This window comes from Cydia splendana, chromosome 18 (assembly GCF_910591565.1).
Source record: "Cydia splendana chromosome 18, ilCydSple1.2, whole genome shotgun sequence".
NCBI lineage: Eukaryota > Metazoa > Arthropoda > Insecta > Lepidoptera > Tortricidae > Cydia > Cydia splendana.
In genome coordinates this window covers 8,092,115-8,116,950 of record NC_085977.1, presented here as the reverse complement: position 1 = coordinate 8,116,950, position 24,836 = coordinate 8,092,115, and the positions used below count along the sequence as shown (strand labels likewise).

The following is a 24,836-nucleotide window of genomic DNA, read 5'->3' as shown; positions in this document are numbered from 1 at the left end:
TTATCTCATCAGCATATGCCAGGTTACACCTAGCGTGTGGGAGGGAAGCTGTTAAAATCGATTTAATGGTGATAAAGACAGTGATTTAAAGATTTTTGACTCGCAAATTACTCCGAATTATTGTACTTAATTCCAAAATAAAATTTACAGTGAAATAAAATTACCTGCAAATGAAATGAATAAGTGTAAACTTGTAATTTACATGGTCCGCGTAACGTAATATTGGTATCAGGTAATAGTTGTGTTACATAATGGACGTGTTTCGAATATATTTTGTTTTGAAGGTTAACCTAAGAAACTAGGTCTACGCCACAACGTGAACGCAACTCAAAAAGGCGTCGGCCCCATCAGCTAAGTTTATGCGTCCACTGTCACATAACCAATATAACCATACATCGGGGTTTTCGGCGCGGGAATGTTTTACACTAGCCAAATAACAGGTAAAAAACGATACTAATTTAACATTTCTAAGCACATTTGGACCTTACTACCTACGTTTAATTCATAGTTTGGTAATTATTTTACAATAAACAAAGTTATAAATACACGAAATCATTCCCGCACCGAAAACCCCGATGTATGCACATAACTGACATAACTTTACTACGTTCGGTAGGCTACGTCAAGTGTTTTAGCTCTTCTAAGCGCCACTTGCACCATCCCACTAACCCGCGGGGCTAACCGTTAACCTAGTGTCAAATTGTACTGGTACTGGTGAAATAGAGAAACTCACAATATAATTTGTTGTCAGGTGACGGGAGCATGGCGTCGCCTGTCGAGCACGGTGAGCGAGTCCGTGGGGCTGAAGCACGCGCTGCGGCGACTGCAGGCGGTGCCGGCGCGCGCGGCGCGGCTGGTGCACGCGCTGGTGGACCGCATGCGCGTGGGCGGCGGCCCGCTCGTGTTCACCCAGCACGGTGCGCTGCGCGGCCGCCGTGTCGTGGCTAGGACCGCGCAGCAGACGCCGTATTATAGCTTCAAAGGCATTAGGTTTGTCCAAGATTGAAGATACCTATTTACTACTTAAGTACCTTTTTTTGAGGCACTGTTACTGAAATCCCTCGTTTTGTACCTAATTCAAACTATAGCACATCCTCCAAATGTGGAATTTACTTTTAAGTGGTGTATTCCCAGTCAGGTCAGGGGTCGTATTTCCATTCTCGGTCAGCCGGTCAGGGGGCGGGCACAGATAGGAATACACCTCTTAAATTTGATTTGTAATGTTTACAGTTACGCGAGTAGTATTTTCCTCGTGTCGGTGTGGTGAAAAGTTTTGTTTTTCACTCGGTGACAAAGTTTGTTAAACCCTCACTACGCTCAAGATTCCTTTTTTCGAACCACTCGCTACGATCGTTCAATTTTGGAGTCTTTCGCTTGTTCGGGTATCAATATAGAACGACAGCTACAACTTTGCCCCCTCGTAAAACAAATAACTATTGTATTGCCCCACCAGATACGCGCAGCCGCCGCAAGGCTCCCTGCGGTTCCGGCCGCCGGCCCCGCTGGAGCCCTGGTCCGGCGTGCGAGACGCCCTGGAGGAGGGCGCCGTCTGCCCGCACCGCTTCATGCTCTTCGACACCTACAAGGGCGAAGAGGACTGCCTGTTCCTTAACGTGTACACGCCTGCTCTGCCGGATAAGCTCACTGGGTAACTACCTAACATTATAATTAAATTTTCACTAGGTACCTACATATTCATTGATAATTTTATGACGCGCTGGATTAAGACGTCATTACGCCGCTTCGATTCTTGCGATTTCAACACCTACAAGGGCGAAGAGAACCGCCTGTTCCTTAATGCCTACTCGCCGGCTCTGCCGCCTCTGCCGGATAAGCTCACTGGGTAACTATCATTAATTTATTTAAGTGTTACTGAGAATGTTTGAGTAGATTTTTGATAAATGCGACCATCACATTGACCATGTTATAGTTGTATAATTGTATCTCGCTTTGTTTAGATTTTAGATGACCGTGTTGATTTGAAGTCTCATTTAGCGGTTTTGTGAAGTGGATCGTAGATTTAACTTCCTTTTCCATAACAGTTTTCCTGCAAAATCATATTAAATATTCATTACATTTACATTTTAGGTAATTTTATCAAATCAAAGATCACTTCCCTTAAGTTTATGTAGCTAGTACGTAAGTATGTAGTGTAGTTGCTTGCTCAACTTATGTCATATGACTGATATGACCTGACAACAATGTAAACTATAAAAACTTTATACCTATTCATTATCCTACTGTACGGGAACTAGGCATTTCATAATGGAAGTGGTAAACCACGAATGTACCTGAATCATAATTACCACAGAGCCTTATCAACATGAGTCATATACCAACATAGGCCTCATACCGGGTCAGTGTTTCATAGCAAATATTTCGAAAGATCCTATTTCTAAAACACATGTGTTTGCGGACTCAAACGTAAATCGAAGACTTTCTAGAAGAGAGATTCGACTTTACCTATGAATTTCAACTATGAGAGTTTTCACATTGTCCGATCCGATATCGGATAGAAGTAAAATGTACGCATAACGTATATATTTTCTGTAATTGTGACGTTCTCAATCAAAAGGTACCACATTGTCACTTGCCATAAGGACGCTGTCATAGGTTATTCGTATAAAGATACAAGCAAATTTGGTCTTTATGGTAAGCGCCAAAAAAAGGTACCTTTTGATTGAGAACGTCACAATTATTTAATAATTTACTGCATGGCAACAAAAATGTTAACCTAAAAAAAGCGAACTTTATGCCAACTTAACAGCTGACATCCTCAGCGGTCATCCGACATCCGATATCGTATTGGAACTTCCGATCATTTCAGCCATGTCGGACCCCTCGTCGTACTGATAATTTTTATTTGTGTGCGTATACCTAATAATACCTATAAATATTACCTATGTGTAAACAAATGTTTCCAGTGAATTATCAAATCCGAAGCGCTGTGGTGGCCTAGCGGTAAGAGCGTGCGACTTTCAATCGGGATGTCGCGGGTTCAAACCCCGGCTCGTACTAATGAGTTTTTCGGGATTTATGTACAAAATATTATTTGATATTTACCAGTCGCTTTTCGGTGAATCTTGGGATTAGTTTTCAAGTGAATTATCAAATCCAGTGTTATTAATGGTTGGATTTTACCAAAGGTACAATCCAAAACTGGCGGTGATGGTGTGGATCCACGGAGGCGCGTTCGCGGTGGGCTCGGGCAACTCGTTCCTGTACGGGCCTGACCACCTCGTGGGCGGCGGTGTGGTTCTCGTCACCTTGAACTACAGGCTTGGAGCGCTAGGCTTCCTGAGCCTGGGGAATGAAGAGGTATCTGGAAACATGGGCCTTAAGGTGAGTTTACTTGTGAGTACTTTACTCGCAGACAACATGTAAAACCTCAGGTTGTAGTTTAGCAAGCGCGGTGCCTAGTTAAGTTTCTGTTTACATTTTGATGCAACCACATTCTGCGGGGTGCACGTATATTCATTTAGTTACTGTAATCACTGTAATCAGACTAGGGTTTCTGGTTTCTCGACCTTTTTTATTTCTCGAGGCACGGGAATTCTCGACCAGGATTTCTCGAGTTTCTCGAGTATCTCGAGAAATTTTGAAAGTTTTCAACAAACACCTTGTTATTTTCAATATTTTGCTTTATTACAAATCAGACTCATATGAGTCGTAGGTGAGATCAATAATCAAACAAATGGAAAGTTTTTAAATTTTTAGTTCCCATAAATTGCACTTAATAATCGAAATTCAACAACAAAAAAACTAATGGTGCATGCTTGAACGCCGGCGTTGTGATGTGCTATAGTGTATTTCTTTAGGTATTTCACAAAATGTAAACAAACCACAATAAGGTATTTTATAAGCCAAGATTATTCAAGTTTTTCTAAGTAATATGAATACTTAGCTACTCAACGTAACAATGAAGCTGCTAATATTGTGCTATTTTGCTAATAGGGATATATCGGGATGATATGATTTATCAATAGTAACTTAGTTTTGTAAAAAAAGATAATCGATCTTGACGTATCTTTTTGATGAAAACTTTTGAAAAATAAGTCACGGCAAATATTTAACAATTATAAATCATATACGATTATTTATGTTATTTTGATTTCATAAGTAACAGTTACTATTTTATTAAGGGTTTTTTTAATAAAAAGACTCGTCAAGATTGTAAACTTTTTTCTAATGCTAAAAAAACTAATCATAGTAATATTAGTAATGAACCTAAAAGGAGACGAATTATTTAGACATTTGAGGGTACCTTAGTTTAAAAGTTTAAAAACATGAAAATCGGTTGAAGATACTCGTAGATCGGCAGATCGATAGGGGACGGATCAAGGCAGTTTTTTATTTGATTGGTTAACTAATACATGTTTTAAGATTATTTAACTACATTTATTTGACAGCTTAAAGAAATACACTATAGTATAGACACATCACGTCTTTATACGTGTGTTTTCTTATTTCTTATCACACGAAATTTATTTCTCGAGTTCTCGAGGCATTGAGATTTTTTTTCCCGTCTCGACGAAGGACAAATTTCTCGAGAATTCTCGAGCAGAAACCCTAAATAAGACTCTAAAAGTTTAGTTACAATAGTTACCTACTGTCTCATTACTCATTAATATCTGGTAGACCGAGCTTTGCTCGGAAAACATATAAAAACTCAAAAATGCTCGTTTTTCCAGAGACAAGACCTAGCTAAATCGATTTATCGCCCCCGAAAACCCCCATATAGCAAATTTCATCGAAATCGTTAGAGCCGTTTCCGAGATCCCCGAAATATATATATAAATAAACAAGAATTGCTCGTTTAAAGGTATTAGATTAGATGTGACTTAGTAAATGTTTGCCGATAGATAAGTAAATTTATGGTTTTTGTTCAGGATCAAGTGATGGCATTGAAGTGGGTGCGCGATAACATCGAGCACTTTGGTGGGGACCCCAATAAGGTTACCATCTTCGGGGAATCCGCTGGCGCCGCCTCCGTGCATCTCCATATGCTGTCGCCAGCGTCAAAGGTAGAATCTTCTGAATGTTCCATGTAAATATAGGTCTCGAAATTTGAAGACACGAATGAAACTACTGATGAAATAATGAAATCACTCACTCAGGTAATAAGTATGAAGATAAGAAATGCAATTTTTAAAAGACGCTGAGAGTTTCATGTCTATTGTTGTGTGTTGGTGTGTGCAGCGTTCCTAGTACAATGTACGAAATTATTAAGTGGCCAACCTTCAGCATCTGAAAGTTCTGTAACAATAAGTTTAGGTAATACTTAGTAAAAATTCAATACAATACTTTGGTGGACATATTAAAAATAAGCTAATGAAACCTTAACTATAGTCTGTTCGGAAAGAGAAAAGTCGTAGAATGTATTGGATCCCATACATTTCACGACTCTTCTCTTTCCGCACAGACTAATATAACAAACCAACTGTTGCAACAGGGATCCATAAAATATAAATATAGTGCAGCAGAAGTATCAATTGTATTTAAATACAGTAGGTATCTATAGATTATATACGCGTGTCGACATGGATTATTTAGCAATAATATAATGCGAAAAAGCCTACAGTGAGTGTACAATTTTCAGTCTTATTCCCTTGGCATTAGTTCCAAATTATTAACTGTAATTGTACTTAAATTAGGCACGTACCTATATTACTAGCGGCGTCACGTCTCATATCAATATAGGTATGAAAAGGTTAATTACTAGGTACTTACTATTGTGGATTGATCACGTAATTGATAGACCAGCTACAGGTACCAAACAGCTGTCAATGTTTAAGGACGTAATAATTAATGAGCTATATAATTAAAGCTAGCTATATTTTATTAGCCAGACGTCTGGGTTTATATCTCTTAGCCCAGTATTTAGTCCATCGCATTCACCCAATAAAATCAAATATTAACAAATAAAATATGATTGCGAATACGTATAATTGCAAATTTGATTAACGACATTATCTAATTGATCCGTCACTTAACAGTTGTTGATATAAGTTGTTGATTTAATGCATTCGTCACAATTAATGATTAAACTAATTAATTTTAAAGCATGTCAGTACCGAAACGAAATACGTCACTGTTGGATTCAAGGCTGATAGGTATAATATGCAATAATTTTAGTTATTGACCTAAACTTAAAAATTACAGATTATTCGTAATTATTACAGAACATATTTATTTTTATTAACCATTTTCTAAATCAAACCGAACTGAGGTATCCTAATCGTATGTTTTAGTAACTACTTATGTACTTACTGACTATTTAGTATAAGATGTGTCTAGCAACTTACTCAAACTGATAAACTAACTCATCGTTTTTGTTCAATGTATGAGCGTATATATTATATTAAAATACTAATTCCTTTAATAAAATAATGTGATGGTAACTTCGTCGTCGTTGGTCGCAGGGTTTATTCCATGGAGCGATAGCGCAAAGCGGGCTGGCGACATCGCCGTGGGCGCTCGCGCACGATCCGCTGGAGCGGGCCTTCGAGCTCGGCCGGGAGCTCGGCATCGTCACCAACAGCACGGCTGAACTGCTCGGTGAGTGAGGATGTTACGCCGGGTCACTCACTAATCGGTATACCTATAGACTAGATAGGACATAAACAGTTTTATAACTTCACGACTAACTTTATTACAGACGCATTTACATATATAGAACTTGGTAATAGAGGCATCTAAGCTTTTGCGAGTGTCCGGTATGCGCACTAAATATTACGGGTAATAATAGTCCCAGCAAAAGTGCGATTCGTTTAGCTTCAGCTTTAAAGACATTTTCAACGGCTGAAAAGAGTTTTATACTTATTTTGTTTATTTACATCCAGGTTACCTCCGAGCGACTCCAAGCGAGCTGCTGGTAAAGGCTGGTGCGCGACTGGCGGGCGCGCCGGGCAAGTCCGCCGACCTGGAAAACACTGTGGCGCTGCCTTTCTTGCCCGCCGTAGAGCCACAGGTAAGAATACTCTTCTTGAGAGGTAATGCTAATGTTACCTTTGTTAGAGCGAGGTGCTGGTGATGACAGACGCGCCTTGCAAGGCCGCTGGGCAAGACTGCCGACCTGGAACACACCGTAGTACTGCCTGTCTTGCCCGTAGTAGAGCCGCAGTTTAGACTTTCGTCCAATCGACACGGTTGCCTCATTATCATCTAGGTCTCCGCTTGAAATAAGTGATTTAATTTCTGTTTGTAGCCCCTTGTACATCAGGGATCCACAAATGTAGACACAGGTACGCGCATGATGTTCATTGTGATATTGTGAAGTTGTGAACTGCTATTTTCCGTTACCTACCTCATGGATTTTAGTAATAACAATCAGTTGTTAGACGGACGTCACGGACGTAATTTAGGGAAAACCAAGGACCCACGAAAATCTGTCAAAGAAAGTTCTTATCTTAAATGCCAAATGTTTTCGGATGTATCCTCTTTAAACTGCGTCCAAACGTTCTCGTGCAGGTGGCCGACGCGTTCCTGACGGAACACCCGCGGACGCTGCTGCCGGGCGCCGACGTGCCCTTCCTCACCGGCTATAACGCGCAGGAGGGCATCATACTTTTCAGGCGTAAGTTGTACTTGCATAACTTAGTAAACAAAGTTGAACCGGTAATACGCTCCGAACAGAGGCCTCGCACAATCAAAATGAATTGATAGTGACATAACAAGTATGTAATATCTTGAAACATTTATGTTTTCGAAGTAAAAGAAGATATATATTAAGTACATATCAACTGCAATTAGAATCGGCTATATTTCCGAAAGTTATACTGTAGATAGACGAAAAGCACTGGTGTCAAAAGATTAGCTTAAGATTAGGAAAGAGCTTAAGAGGCAACGTATGATACCTACCAAATTTTACAAAATCGATATGTATTTAGAAAATAAAAAAATGGTGGGAAAAAACGCTGGGACAAAAAGTTAAGTTGAGTCGTGTCGAGTTGAGTCGTAACATTACAAGTTCGTAACAATTACATTAATTTACAACAATTGCAAAATATAATTGAAAAATAGCTCAATATCTTTCAAGGTAAGAACGATGCAAGGAAAAAAGCTGATAACTAATAATCAAATAATATTATAAAATTCACTCAATCACTTGTTTGTCTGACCTTAGGCGATTTGAAGCACCTTGATATATATGACCTTTAAGCTTTTATTTGCGCACTAAATATGTTGTGAAATCCAAAATTACCACTAAATGACTAAATATAGAATCGTGATTGTCACACAATCACTATTAGTTCAGTGAAATTAGCTAAAATTACGGCATAATTAATAGAAGACTTTTTTTAATTGGGATATGTACGTTGTCGACCGAGGTTATTTTTCATCAACCCTCCCCTCCCCTCCCCCCTCTGCGTCACCCCCCCACACCCCCGCAAAGGGTCCAAAACATAGTTTTTCTCCATTTTTAAGAAAACCGTTCAAGATACAGAAAAAGGGTGTAGGAACGAAGTGATCCTTATTAAATTTTCTATTTATCTCTTATACACACTATATTGCTATCACTTATAGTTTTTGCGCAATACGTCACGGAAGATGCTTGTTTTAGCATTTTCAGTGTATTTTTCTTCTAATGACTTTTCTCAAATAACACTTACGATATCTTTCACGCTTTTAGGGTTCCGTACCTCAAAAGGAAAAACCGGAACCCTTATAAGATCACTCGTGCGTCTGTCTGTCTGTCCGACCCCCCCCCCCCCCCCCCCCCTTTATCTCTGAAACTACTGGGCCAAATATTTTGAAAAAATACACAAAATAGTACTTTACCTATAGATAATAGGAAAACCTATTAGAAATGTGCAGTCAAGCGTGAGTCGGACTTATGTACGGAACCCTTGGAACGCGAGTTCGACTCGCACTTGACCGGTTTTTTTTATTTAAGTAAATAGTTAATATGTTATTTAAAATGGGTATTATTTATTGAAAGAGTTTGTGTATCTGGGAACCTTGTTCACTAAGGACGGTAAGCATGATAAAGACATTGAAAGGAGAGTGAATGCTGGAAAACGTGTGAATGGGGCACTTAACGCTTTTATGAGCAGCCAGAAGGTGTCGCAAAAAGCACGGTTGGCTGTTCATAGAGGAGTGTTGGTGCCTACACATGTATGGTAGCGAAAGTTGGGTATGGCAGAAGAGGCATCAGAGCCAAGTGAATGCAGTGGAAATGAGAGCGTTGAGAAGTGTGTGTGGTGTGAGATTGCAAGATAGAATTAGGAACAGTGTGATAAGGGAAAAGTGTGGACTGAATGTTGATGTAGTGACTAAAATTGAGAAAGGTATTTTGAGATGATATGGACATGTGGAAAGAATGAGTGAAAGAAGGCTAACAAAGAGAGTGTATAAGGGAGAAGTGCAAGTTGGAAGGGGTCGACCTCGGCGGATTTTCTCTGATCAGATCGGGGAAATCCTGAAGAAAGGGTAGGTCAAGAGCACCCTAAACCGGCGAGCGTGTATGAGGAATGTAATGAAAATGAAGGAAGCGAAAGAGGTATGTCAGGATCGTAGCAAGTGGAAAACCGTGGTCTCTGCTTACTCCTCCGGGAAATAGGCGTGATTATATGTATGTATGGATCCGTAGACGAACTAAAGTCACCGACATAGCCCACCGGATTAGCAAGCTGAAGTGGCAATGGGCAGGCCACATTGCACGCAGAGAAGATGGCCGATGGGGTCGAAAAGTGCTCGAGTAGAGACCACGGACTAGCAAGCGCAGCGTGGGACGTCCACCCACAAGATGGACAGACGATCTTGTTAAGGTCGCCGGAAGACGCTGGATGCGGGTCGCTTCCAACCGGCACGTATGGAGGTCCAAGGGGGAGGCCTATGTTCAGCAGTGGACGTCTTATGGCTGCGATGATGATGATGATGATGATATGTATGTATGTGTTATTTATTATTAAACTACTTCATTTGACGATCCTATGCCATTTTTAAAATACATCGCCTTCAAATATTTTCAATGTCAGCTAATATCGTTATTAACCACTTGTCTGTATATGTAACGGATCCTGACCGAAATTTATAGGTACAGCACAACCGAGGGTGAACCCACGATTTTTGATCACCACACACTTTTTGTTTGTTCCCCACCATAAATTTAGTATGGGTTATGGTGGGCAACAAATAAAAATGTTCATTTCATTTCAATAACCCGACCGAATAACGTAGATTATTGTTTTTGGTATATTGTCAGGAATGTTAAAACGTGTTTTTAATATTGTCGCATTGCGTATATTTTGTCCCTCACGGAGGCACGCGCACACCACTTCTATAGGCTACCTTCTATGTGAGGCAAGCTATAAAAACGCGACTGTGCGATCTTGCGATTCACAGTCAAGTGGTTAATAGTAACGATCTTCGGTGAGCTTAAAAATGTTTGAAGACGATGTATGTTCAAAATGGCATAGCATCGTCAAATGAAGGAGTTTAATAATAAATAATACACCATTTTAAAGAACATATTAACTATTTATTTAAATTAAACAACATTTGGCGATATCGTAAGTATATTTTGAGAAAAGTTATCTTACAAAAGAAAAAAAACGTAAATTCTAAAAAAATTGCATACATGGTGACAGAATTCACAAAAACTATAAGTGATAGCACTATAGTGTGTATAAGAGATAAATAGCAAATTTACTAAGGATCACTTCGTTCCTACACACTTTTTCTATATCTTAAACGGTTTTCTTAAAAATTTAGAAAAACCGCGTTTCGGGCCCTTTGCGGGGGTGTGGGGGGGTGACGCAGAGGGGGGAGGGTTGGGGAGGGTTGATGAAAAATAACTTCGGTCCATAACGTACATATCCCAATTGAAAAAAGTCTTCTATTAATTATGCCAAGTTTTCCATATATTTTTTTCCAGAAGCAACGTACTATATACAATCAATGTAAAATTGAATATAAGTATACAATACAACCACATTAAGGTTGGCAATTGGCATTCAATATTAAAGCTACCTAAGTACTTACGTTTAAAGATATAAAATGATCTAGTTACTATTTAAGTACTTATACAAATTGTGTTTAAAAATGTATTTTAACTATACTAACCTTATCGCACGGTGGATGTGTAGGGCTGTCCTGCCGACTAGCCACCAAAAGATGGCGTGATTGTGCACAAATTGCGGATTATCACTATTTCTTTCAAAACCCAAACAATTTTCTAAGATGTGTTAATATTGGCGCAAACAATAAAAAATATTACGTCTAAATCGAAATATATTCCACTCAACAGTGTCTCATTTCATCAAAATCTGACAAAACTGCAAAATATTGCAATTTCATGCATTCACGCACACTACCATATCCCCCAGTGTCAGTCTTGTGACCATTAAGCCAAAACAGACTAGAGGTCGCTAGTACAGAAGATGGCTTTTCTGATTACTCTCATTAGCTAACTAGGGACAAAAGTGTAAATTAGATGGCGCGGTGTAAGAGATGAATTTTTTTGCAAGATTAATTTAAGGTAAAGGCGCATCCAGACGAACTGAATTTAGCACCAGAATGGGCGGATTGTCTATGGTCACGGACGGTATATTCTGTAAGGCCTCGACAGACCTTGCTACAAATACCGGAATGGAACGGAAATCACATGCAATTATCGGTGAGGTATATAGAGGTCCATACAATAAATTCGTGACCGTATGCAGACCTTTATTATTCTTTTTTGCTCGACGCTGCCTTCGACTGCCATACATTTGTTATACTACCTACATAAGCAATACCCACATTATATGCACGTAGCGTACGTTTCGTGGCTCCTGGCCGAGGCGTTAGCTTGGTCCGATTTTAAGCTACCTACATTCCAAATTGTAAATTTCAAAGGTCACGATTACATACTTTCTACAATGTTTGTTTTCACACCGCAATGAATGATGAGTGTTTCCAAATGGTCCAAAAGAGCTTTTTCCAAAAAAAAATAGACCTGAGTCTCACAGACCCTATATATTATAATAATTTGTTTATCTAGTTCTTCCAGCTCAAAATCACTGGCATATTCAATCCTGATAGTAAAAAAATCCTCTAAATATTTGTGGCTTTCCATTACAAATGGGTCCTTATACTTCAAGTGCAATAAGGTCCTTTCCAACTGAAATTCTTATAAAAAGGTTCTTATTGCACATGAAACATAAGGACCATTGCATTGTCTGAATGGAAAGCCACATTTGTATGGAAATTGTAGATTCCACTAAGTAGGTACGTCAAACCATGAAGTTATATTGTTTAAACTGGAGCGAGTTGTCAGTTTTTTTGCCATACTAATTTGAACCTTATCACCGAGACAGAATGTTGTTCGTACCAGACTAGAGAAAACGGTCCACATGAGATAGAAAAACCTGAGCCCTGTGTCTCACTCGCACATGTTGCCAATGTTAAAAAGATACCATTGTGATAGAAATTATATCAATATACTACTGAAATTCATTACCTTCTTATACTATTTTAGTGCTATATTCTAATTACAGTTCTGATATCTTTTAAGTAATTTGTTAATTATTATGATGTTAATATTATTAACTGATTAAGCCAAGCATGTGCGCAACAAAAAAAACAGTAAATTGAATATGGTAGAAATTGTAGTAACTTTGAATATTAATTGGTATCCCCAACTTGATGACGATTAGGGTCACCATGATGTCGGTACGATTTGGATCGGTCTTACAAAATTGTTATTTCCTACTTAATGTAAAAATAACTTTACCTAAATAGTATACTAATAAATAAATAAAGATATACTTATTTTGGCATGTTTAATTATTCGGTTCACGTAATGAGAGCTACATAATTGCCAAAAATTAAATCCGAAGTCCTTACATTACAGATTGGACATTACAGACTCATATTTTTATACATAGTATTTAATTACTGGAACGTTAATTCTAACTATTTATATATATGTAATCGATTCTATATAGGTTGGGCCGACATTTCCGTCAGTATACAAAAGCGGCAAATTTGAAAATGTTGTTTCAATTACAGATCTACGATGACGCTAACGCTTAAAGAATAGCTAAAGTATGCAAAAGGGAAGTCATCACGTATATGAACACACCATGAGTATGATATTGATAGTGATAGGTATTTTGTTAAATTATGAATTATGAAGAGCATAAATAGTGTAGAATGCCGGTTTACACAGTTAAATGTAAGTTTTTATTTCGTCGTGTGCTAATATTTTATCATTTTAGTCAATAATCAAGATAATTTCGTGTAAAAACATAAATTGTTACGCTACGCTAGGGCTTCACAAAATGACTAGTATCGATAACCAGTGGGCATAGTAATAATATAAATTTATTTGCGTTGCAAGTGTTGAAAGTAGGAATTAAATTCGCAACGAGTGGTGATAAATTAAAACACGACCGAAGGCAGCGTTTTTAATCGATACGATTTGCGAATTACCAAGTACAACTACAACGTTTTACCCGACCCTGGATATTTGTCTCGCTCTCTCTTATAGCTGTCTTTGATAGAAATAGAAAATATTTATTTGGCGTACAAAAACATACCTACATTACGGTAAGTACACCATAAAGTTAACAATACAGTAAACATACACCAAATAGGATGCCGCTCAGCATAAGCAGTGTCTGTAAGACACTACGCTGGTTTTCACCCAATACGTACGATGGACGTACGGCGGACCACCTTCCTCACAATAAACCACGATCGCATTGATCGCGATCCAATACGCCCATCCCATCTGTAACAGCTTTTATAACGACTAAAAGCTTTATAACGACTAAATTAAGTAAGGTTGTGTGAAGCGTTTTACAGAAGAGAAAAAAACTATATCCATCTCTTTTCTGGGGCAATTATACTAGCATAGGGTAAATACAGTATGATTCTCTCTGATTATGCACGAATGAGAAAAGATCCTGGCCAAACTATACATTCCATCTTATGCTAATATCCCACATTCATATGACTTATGGTCACCCTAATTAGAAAGAGATGGAGGGCTCAGGTTTGACCTCTCATGTGGACACACTTTTTGGCCAGTGTACACTATCCAGTTTACTCTCTACGTCCGTGCGTCAAACACGTACAAGTGAAGTACTAAAACGTGACGTAATGGAACGGACATCTCGGGACATTTTTTTAAGTGGTAGTACGGAATGCTGACGGTGTAGAATGAGCCCAAAAATGTGCATGGACACAAAGTTAAATTTCAATGCAGAACTGAAATATTCATGTTTTAGTTTAGGGGAAAGTACGTACCTAACCTAATGCAAGCTTTAAAGCTACTACTCGTATTCCATCCGCTTACCGAGCGCGTCGAATGGGATGACCGCTTGGGCTAACCAGTATGGTCGTATTTTCCGATTATTCACAGTTCTTAGATCTCTAGAGGGTTCAGCCAAGATGCCAATCATTTGCGACAGAGAGACGTCAGAGTTTCGTTCGCTATGGCGCAAACGATTGATATCTTGGCTAGGCACTCAGTTCACACTACGTTGGACAGCGGTGAGAGAAACTCAATTCCCTAGTACTCGCCCGATATTTGTTTTACTCTGCCTGCTTATTAATTAACGATTGATCCGACTTTCCTTCTTCAAAGAATAAGTATTTCAAGTTAATTACTAAAGTGATACAAAAAGCTTAATATCACTAATAGATATTAGAAGTACTTATACATGCAGAGTGTAGTCTAGTCGACAAGTTCAAAATGGTGAAAAATAGAGATACTACTAAAAATACGTGTGATACCTGGATTCGGATGATGTATAGAAAAATGTATTCGAAGCGTTTATTAGAAAACAAAAAAAAACAAAAGTTATAGACATAAAAGGCGGAAAAGAGAAGATACCGTCAACCGGGATGAATAGGGATGATAGGGGTGATAGGGAAGGTCTTCTATTAAGACCGCGTTTTCGCGTAGCAGCACGGGATATGGTAGCTGCTCTCACTGACCCAAGAAGAAAATCCACCCTGTATGTATACCTTTTCGTTGCCTGACCTAATATTAAGTAAGTTTCAATAATTGGTCAATGCACAAATTTATAATTCTTACGTGCTATTTAGTAGCTACTTCATAATACCGCATGAGTTTGTGCCGCACCATAACGATAGTACCTTGTAGTCGACCGGGGTACCACATTACGATATTATATAATAATAGTAGACAGTATTAACAGATTCTGCCCCATGTTCCGGCCCTGCCCAACCTTACGTGTAGCAGAGGAAGAAAGTTGGAAAGGGGCAGAATCTGTGAATACTGTCTACTATAATATAATAATGTGATACTCCGCTCGACCGCAATGGTATAATGGTTATATATTTTTTGATTCATATATATTTTATATAATTGTCACAAGATTTAAAAGAATTTTGGGTAATTCTTAACAGGAAATGAGTTCTGTGTCGAAACTTCGTAACAATTGTCATGTTTCTTGTGACAATTGTCATTAGCTTCGCCAAATAAGTACCTACCTACTTATTTATTGTATAATAGTATGCTGACTAGGTATTTTTTTACACTTAAATTTCATAGTTTTTTTAAATATTTACTTATCTTGAAAAAATTAAAAACTTCGTAATGTTGATTGATCAAGTGCGGGCTAAGCGTATTCAGTGCACTCCGCGAGCTCTTGAGATTTGCCTCAAAAATGGCGTGAATGGCCGCTAAGACCGAAATACTTGTTTTTAAATAATTATGTCATGCGTCGCCTGTTTGGGTTTGGATATGTATATGTAGGGCACATACTGACTGATACCATGGACAATATTGTATGTATGGCCATGGGACAAAACGGAAACGTACACATGCATTAGGGTATTTAGAGCCAGTAGACAGTATCATAACAACCGGTGTAGTGGTAGTGGTTACGAAGAAATTAACTAATTACGATTTTTTACTTTGGAGCAGCCTGTATGTGTTAGTAGCTCCTGAGGTAACCTTCTTCGACCTTTCTGATTATCTTTCTTATTTATGACACTAATAAGATTCTGACTTTTAATAAACGTCATTATTGCCGCACATTTTCGAACAAATTGTTAAAAGCACTGCCAAGGATTAATACGATACAGGGTATATTGTTTCAAATAAATAAATCATTCATTATACATACCACATGCTACAAAGTATATTTCAGAGTTTTTCAGGGCGAAACATTATTCCATACTTTATTCATTTTAGGCCCTGGGTAATGTTTAAGTAATCATAACTATTACAACACAGTAAACTAAAGAAAATAAAAGTATTTTCTTATTGTACTATTAAATTAAAAAAAAAACAACATATGATTTTACCAAATTTGAGTATATTTACAAATAGGTACTTATTTTTTTCATTTTCACTGGTTCTGTTGTGGCCAGGTGATATTTAGGAGTTCACTCCCGTAGGCAGGATATCGGTAGCGGATGTTTGTGTTTGATGATCAGCTAAAAATGATCAAAATAGATAATATTAACTAATAAGGAATGAGGATAATAAATTTTAAGAAAATCTAGTTGAGACTGGAATAGTTTTAAAGTTACTTAAAATGAAATTACTATACTTAAGTTTTTATATTATTTACAATTAATAAGCTTATTTATTTATTTAATAACATTTATACAACTTTATAACAAAACACTAAAACTTATATAAAAAAAAAACAATTAATTAAATTTGCCCTGTTACTATGTATGTTAGTTAGTGTATCTAGGTCAAATCTTGAAAGCTAAATTTAGGCTTACGGCTCGATTCGGAAAATGAATTAGATTTCTACTAGACTTCAACAAGTTACAATACGGATAATTTAAAGATATTTGTAAGGTAGATATGTCAAAGGTCATTGGGCGTTTTGTTCGGACATATGACCCACAGCGTACACAAACGAAATAGGGCTAGGTATGTAGGTAAATGTATCTGCTACCCACTGGTATGAGTCGCATTCTTGCAAGACATGGGAGAATTGAGAAAAAAATAAAAATCATTTCTCATCATTATAGCATTTTTGCAATGAATTAAGTCATTGGAATTATTTCAAATATACTTTGAATAGCTGCTGTTAGATTACGTTGCTGTTGTTATATTGTTTAATATCAATAGGAACAAAAATAAAATCCAGTTCTAAAAAAACAATATTTTTATTCTGCTTGATCAAAATCAATTGTTAATTCGTCTAAAAAGGCAGCAGCAGGCGCGTCAATCACTTCTTGATGCCTGGCCCATGATAAAAAATAGACTACGCTTGCAGCATGTGCACAGCTTCCGACGGTTTAGGCGGAGTATGTCACTTTCTTAAGAGGGCACTTTCGAGTTAGGTCACGTTCTAAGGACGTCACTTTCTGAGGACGTCACATTCTGAGTTCGTCACTTTCTGAGGTCGTCACATTCTGAGCACGTCACTTTCTGAGAACGCCACTTTTCGTGGGCGTTACTTTCTGAGTACGTCACTTTTTTATACTAAGATTTAAGCGTATACTTACACGAACAATGGATACCAGCAATCAGCTGTACGGCATACGGCCGCTTTTATGTATGACATATACAGGTTGTTTTTTCAGTCGCCATTGAAGGAAAATATGAATCTATAGAGGATAACGGGCGTCTGAATCCAAACGGCAACGACAGTTTCCTGTTATCGTCTATAGATTCGTATTTCCCTTCAATGGTCACTGAAAAAACATTCTGTATGTCATACATAAAAGTGGCCTTATACCGTACCGCTAATATAATTTCTGGTATCCATTGTTCGTGCAGGCGCACGGTGCACGTGCATGCTAAAAAAGTGACGTACTCAGAAAGTGACGAACTCCGAATGTGACGTCTTCAGAAAGTGGCGTTCTCAGAAAGTGACGTACTCAGAATGTGACGACCACAGAAAGTGACAAACCCAGAATGTGACGTCCTCAGACAGTGACGTCCTCAGAAAGTGACCTAGCTCGAAAGTGACCTCGTAAGAAAGTGACATACTCCGCCTAAACCCTTCCGACGGTAGTGCGATGGCCTTGTATACACGAGCAGTAATAGTTTTGAATACTATTTCTTCCAATAACAACACACAACACTAAGGGCCAGTTGCACCAACCACATTTGACAGACTGATCAACGTCAGCCGGCGCGCCCCGGCGCCTTACTATGAAACTTTCCATACATCAAAAATTAGCGAACTCTTTAACGGTACGAACAGTTTGGTGCAACTGACCCTAACACTATCTCGTACACATACTGTTGAATAACTTTTTTCTGCCGGTTGATACATAAAAAAAATTACATATTTAAAAAAGTGAGATTTAATTCTCTATTTTAAAACTAGTTTGGTCTCTGTACGGGAAAGTTCATAAAGCGGGTCAAAAACGCCCAATGACCTTTGACGTTTCCGCGATTCTGGAGGTCCTCTTGAACGATTTCGACAAGTTATGACTTAGATATCCAAGTCACATCTAGTCGATATCTAATGTAGATCTAGTTGATCTCTAAATCGTTGCAAGATCTTGTGATTATCTCGAAATCCGAATAGGCCTGTTACTTCCCGATTTCCGATTGAGCTGAAATTTTACATTCATATGTAACTTGGAGGTTATTCCCACTAGTTACCACCATGTTGTTACCACCATCGAACTTTCCGTTTTGGTTTCTTGTGAACAATATGATAAATAATTATTAAAGCGGCAGCTGCACGACGACGTACGTCCATGGTCCCTGAGTACAAACTGGTCGATCGTCGGATTGCTTGCCGCGCGCGGCTGCCGCGCTATAATTCAAGATGGTGCCAAAAATGGCTCGCGAGCCAAAATACAGATTTGCCGCGGTCGAACAATGCTTGCGCGGCCGCCGCGCGATATCGAGACGCGGCTTAAGAAAAAGTGACCAAGGCCTCCAGTGCAACGGGGTGGAATCGAACCAGCGTCCTCTGCTAGGTCACGGCGGCAAGGGCGAATTTTTCTATGTACAGTCGACGTCTTTGATATGTTTACATTTTTCGGTTTATTACAAGGGAGTAAGGTGCAAACATGTAAACATATCTTTGACGTCGACTGTATGTACATATTATTATATATTTTAATGTTTGTTATTACCTATTTTAATTTGTTTGACATGCCTAGAATTAATTTGTTATTTTAGAATAAGAATTGCTGTGCCCTTACAGGGTCCATGTCACTGTACTCGAAATTGTATTGTAACACCTTTATGTAGCAACATGGAAATGCAATACACAATAAACAATGATGATCGGCCTAGCCTAGTCAAAAAGAATCTGAAGTAGATATGCATGATGCAGTTTGCAGGACAGGACCAGGTGCAAAAAAATATAAAGAATTAAATACGAATGTCACACATCGTGACAAACCATAAACGTTTATCGATTATATTATATATTCCTATACATATTTATACTCGCGCACGAAGGGTTCCGTACCATTAGGCCGCCGCCCCACTGCTGCGCACGCTATGTACACGACCCACGTTCCTATTAGTAGGAGATCCCACATATATGGTCGACCTTCACCAACCTGTCTGACGGATGAAACTATGAAAATATGAAAGAAAATATGTTCCAGAACATAAATAAGGGGTCATCCATTAATTACATCACACGTTTAGGAGGAGGGAGTGGGTCAAGAAAATGTGACATGTTGTGACAAGGGGGAGGAGTCACAAACTTTGTGACGTCACTTTAACTTCATCAGTAACCGAAAATTTATTTAAATTATTTTATACGCCAATATACATTTAAATAACAAGTCTTAGAAACGATAATCGTTTTTATTCGTTTAATTTTATTTCTTAATCAGTTTTGGGTTATAAAATTACTAATATTTCTTTTGTCAAAAATATTTTGATAAAATATTAAATAAATATTTGCCGATTTCGTTGATGTGACGTCACACCAGGGGGGAGGGGTTTGCCAAATGTGACCAAGTGTGACAAGGAGGGGGGGAGGGGTAAAAAAACCTAGAAATTCGTGTGACGTAATTAATGGATGACCCGTAAATAGGGTTGCCTAAAGAAATATGGTCAAGGCTATTTTTAATAAACTTTTGAAAAAAAATTTTTTTTCGTCAAATTTCACCGATTTGTCTGACGAACGAAATAAGTTTCAATGGAAAGTATACAACTTGTACAACATAAATAAACTAGGTTGCCTATCTTTTTCCGGTCACTATTATGTGGTTGCCGTGTTTAAAGAGGTGATTTTATATCGATAATTGCACTCATCTATCTGACGCTTGAATTATACATCAAAATGATGGCAATTTTATTGCAAATACAATGGTATAGGGTTGCCTGCGAAAATCCGGTCACAAATAAGGGTTGCCAGGATTTTAAATAAAATAAGAAGGGAAGACTTTATCGATAACTCATAAACGGCTTAACTGATCAAGTTTGTTTTAATTTTATTTGAATGAGTTTTTTAGGCACTATTTTCATGATTTTTTTCATATTTTTTGTTTATATATATTATATTGTTTGCATATTTATCCAACGACATGTCACACTATGGGATTGAAGCGAAAAAAATGGATACATACATTTTTTTATTTTTCTTCGGTTGATACCTATGTTGTGATATGTCATTTGATATGAATTTTAAAATGAATAAGGTTCTTCAAAAATTTTTTTTTGCTAAAGTGAATATTTTTGGAAATAATCGCTTCGAAAGAAACAAAATGTATGTAAGGATATTTTTTTTTCGTTTCAACCCTATGGTGTGGGGTGTCGTTGGATAGGTCTTCCAAAATTAATATGGGTTTTGGAAGAACATTTTTTGATTAAGTGAATATTTTCGGAAATAATCGCTTTGAAAGAAACAAAATGTGTGTGACAATTTTTTTATCGTTTCAAACTTATAGTGTGGGGTGTCGTTGGATAGACCATTCAAAATAAATAGGGGTATATAAACAACATTTTTTGATAAAGTGAATCATTTCGGAAACAATCGTTTAGAAAGAAAAAAAATGGCTTTTCCTTCTAACTTTTGAACCATTGGTCCAAAAAATATGAAAAAAATCATGAAAATAGTGCCTAAAGAACTCATTCAAATAAAATTAAAACAAACTTGCTTAGTTAAGCCGTTTATGAGTTATCGCTAAAAGTCCTTCCTTCTTATTTTATTTAAAAGCCTGGCAACCCTTATTTTTGACCGGATTTTTGCAGGCAACCCTATACCATTCTATTTGCAATAAAATTACCATCATTTTGATGTATAATTCAAGCTTCAGACAGATGAGTGCAATTATCGATATAAAATCACCTCTTTAAACACGGCAACCACATAATAGTGATCGGAAAAAGATAGGCAACCTAGTTGATTTATGTTGTACAAGTTGTATACTTTCCATTGAAACTTATCTCGATCGTCAGACAAATCGGTGAAATTTGACGAAAAAATGTTTTTTCAAAAATTTATTAAAAATAGCCATGACCATATTTCTTTAGGCAACCCTATTTATTTATGTTCTGGAACATATTTTCTTTCATAAAATATAAGTTTCATCCATCAGACGTATTGGTGAAGGTCGACCATATATGTGGGATCTTAGACCATATACAAAATTTCGTGGGCGGTTTGTATTAAAACGTGGGCCGTGGATGTAGCGTGCGCAGAAGTGGGGCGCCGGCCTTAAGCAAAAAACGGAAAAAGAATCACGTTTGTTGTATGGGACCCACTTAAGTATTTATTATATTCTGTTTTTAGTATTTGTTGTTATAACGGCAACAGAAATACCCGGAATGGTGGTGTGGTCTGGCCTAGTGGGTAGTGACCCTGCCTATGAAGCCGATGGTCCCGGGTTCGAATCCTGGTAAGGGCATTTATTTGTATGATGATACAGATATTTGTTCCTGAGTCATGGTTGTTTTCTACGTATTTAAGTATTTATATATTATATATATCGTTGTCTGAGTAGGTACCCACAACACAAGCCTTCTTGAGCTTACCGTGGGGCTTAGTCAATTTGTGTAAAAATGTCCTATAAATGTCCTATAATATTAAATACATAATTTGTATGAAAATTTCAACTGTCGGACGACAACGGAAGACGGACGGACGATCAAACGGACAGCGGAGTCTTAGTCTTCGCCGTATTCCTTGAAAGGGGTTATTCTATGGGTCATTTGCAATGATTTAAGTCCAGTCAACCAGGGGTCAAAACTCATTGGTTTTCAAGTTATATGAGTTTTTAGTTTTTTGTTTACAAAACCCGCCTTTCGACTAAAAAGTGGTAATTGTGAAAAAACTACTCAAATTTGGACGTAAAAAAACATTCACCTAATAGCCAATAAACTACTGATTACGTGAAATAAAAAAAAGATTGCCAAAACTTTCCAAAATTTTCAAAAAAAAAGGATTTGAAGTCACAATGTTTTTGTAATTTTCCCCAAACTTTGTAACATTTTAAGGCATTACTTTAAAAAAAAGTATGACACTTTGCGTACAAAATACGAAATGAGTTCCTCAGCTTTCCAAAAAAGTACGAATGTCGACATGTTCTCTTAAACTTTTTAAAATAATAATAATAATAGCAGAGCAGGTAGGTACCGAAGACAAAAAATGCTTACGTAGAAACTAATTACCGTAATGACTTGACATGTATTAGGTACTTACCGAAAATGTAAAATAAGTTTATGGCAAAAATTTCATTTTTGGTACAAGCTTTTATCGCTGACTATACTTTTCTTACGACAGACAACTAATACTCATTATAAATTCAAAAAACCCCTAAAACAATTAGGTTGCGTTGTTTCATCACAGAGTTCCTATGGCCACCTCCTGTCTCCATCATCAGATCAGTTCGACAGTACCATATTATTGTATTGTCATCAGGCGGCTTAGCACGGTCGTGTTTTTATCCCTTGTCACCATGCCTGTCACGTTCTAACAAGTATGTAAGTGCGAAAGGGACGCGCATAGTGATAGTCGATAAAAATGGAACCGTGCTGAGCCCGCAGAACTACATACAGCTGTAAATTTTCATGACGCTACGATCCTTGGAAGATGGTTAAATTAGTTACCTTAGATTCCATTACATAGTTAGTTACATACAGGTCGAGAGTTCCTATGGCCACCTCCTGTCTCCATCATCAGATCAGTTCGACAGTACCATATTATTGTATTGTCATCAGAACTACATACAGCTGCCAATTTTCATGACGCTACAATCCTTGGAAGATGGTTAAATTAGTTACCTTAGATTCCATTAAGTACATAGTTAGTTACATACAGGTCGACCTAATAAAAGCCTGTTAATGAGTTTTAGTTTAGGCGTCCGTATAAATAAATCCAGCGAGTAAACCACAACCACAATACTCTTGCGTACAATAGTCTAATTTACGGTGAACGGGAAAAAAATAGAGCGGTAGGTAGGTAGTTTAAAAAAACGTATGCAGAAAAACGCACAGCTTATCTATGGAATAAGTACCCTTCACACTCTCGCGGACTTAATAATAATTTATTATAAATGTTATGATCTTATAAATTTGTAAAATCAATGAAAATTCATTTATAATTTATGAATATATAATTTTTATTTAAAATCATTGAAAAATGATCACCTTACTACCAATCCCAGTTTTGAACTGATAATTGATTAACGAAAATTCCTAGAAACCCTTAGAAAGCAAATCTGGCCTGACCTCCGATTAGGTAGTTACATGTACTAATGTAGGGATCAAATTTTAACGGAAATGGTTTGTAAGCTAAACTATTACAACATATTTTGTGAATTATATACCCTTACGTTATTACCATCTATTGAGTAAATTAGACACTACTTAGTTAGGTCACCTGTGTTAAAGTGACATCTATGTTGGTTATTATTAAACTGAATCTCGCCATCTTGTTTTACATGGATAGTGTAAAGATCACTCACACAAACAAGCGCTTAACTAAAATCTTCGCATTTTTCAAATAGTTTTTAATTAAAAATATTGAATAATTGGTCATTATTTTTAACTTGGCGACGACAGACGATTATGCACTACCTAAACATCAAGGTTGTAAGTGCTGTAAATCTACGTATTAAGAGAAAATTGACCAATAAAATTGTATGAAATTCGCATAAGGAGAACCACCTTAATAAGGCAATCTTCACTAGGTAACTGTTTCACTGCACGAGTCCTTCACGGGTGTACTATCTAAATGTGTACCTATAAGTATCTACATATATACGATCGGTGACACACCCCTTGGTGAATTTGCCATTAGGCCGAACCTGTTTACTAACGGATCATGGAATCTACATAAATCTTCTCCATCAATGTAACTATGAAGGTAGAACCAATATGAACATATAATTGTTAAAATGTTGTAGAGCTCTACTAAAAACTCCGACATTTTTTTAAAATGTGCAACAGCTCTTTTAAATGATACACCACTTGACCTAGTATAGTAACTAGACTTTGAAATTTTACATTAACAATTTTAAAGCGTCCGGGCTAGCCTTATTCATATTTCATAAGTATTCCAAATTTCAAATCGATAGCGTAAGTAGTTCTTGAGATATTTAGCGATGTGACAGACAGACGGACGGACAGAGTCGTACCATAGTGTTCCTTTTTAACCTTTTTCCTAAAAACAATGCAATATTTTTCTAAAAAATACGTACTTACACGTTCCACTCAGTAATTTCTGTATTATGGCAATTTGTTGTGCCAAGGAAGTCCACCAATAAGTAGGTTGATAGCATACCCGTATTGGCGGGAAATCCTTGGCGACGTTTCGCAAGTGAACGGAACTGGCGCTGCGGTCCTTCCGCAGCCCGCCTGTCCGCTCTCCTATACATAAACATTGCTTGTATTACCTTGGAAATGCCTTGTGTTTGAGCTGGACTCTTCGAGCAACACCGGCTTCCGAAGGCTAGACTAGACGTGACTAGACTATCAATTA

General features: G+C 37.5%; 1 protein-coding gene across 1 annotated transcript in view; it reads left to right on the top strand.

Moving 5' to 3' along the window:
- Positions 1-24,836, top strand: part of LOC134799530 (venom carboxylesterase-6) — a 46,895-nt gene that overhangs the window by 13,174 nt on the left and 8,885 nt on the right. The window contains exons 2-8 of the mRNA XM_063771958.1: positions 752-990; positions 1,454-1,648; positions 3,147-3,342; positions 4,890-5,024; positions 6,423-6,558; positions 6,843-6,970; positions 7,471-7,576. Coding sequence (XP_063628028.1) covers positions 752-990; positions 1,454-1,648; positions 3,147-3,342; positions 4,890-5,024; positions 6,423-6,558; positions 6,843-6,970; positions 7,471-7,576 — 1,135 coding nt within the window. The remainder of the gene's footprint in view (positions 1-751; positions 991-1,453; positions 1,649-3,146; positions 3,343-4,889; positions 5,025-6,422; positions 6,559-6,842; positions 6,971-7,470; positions 7,577-24,836) is intronic.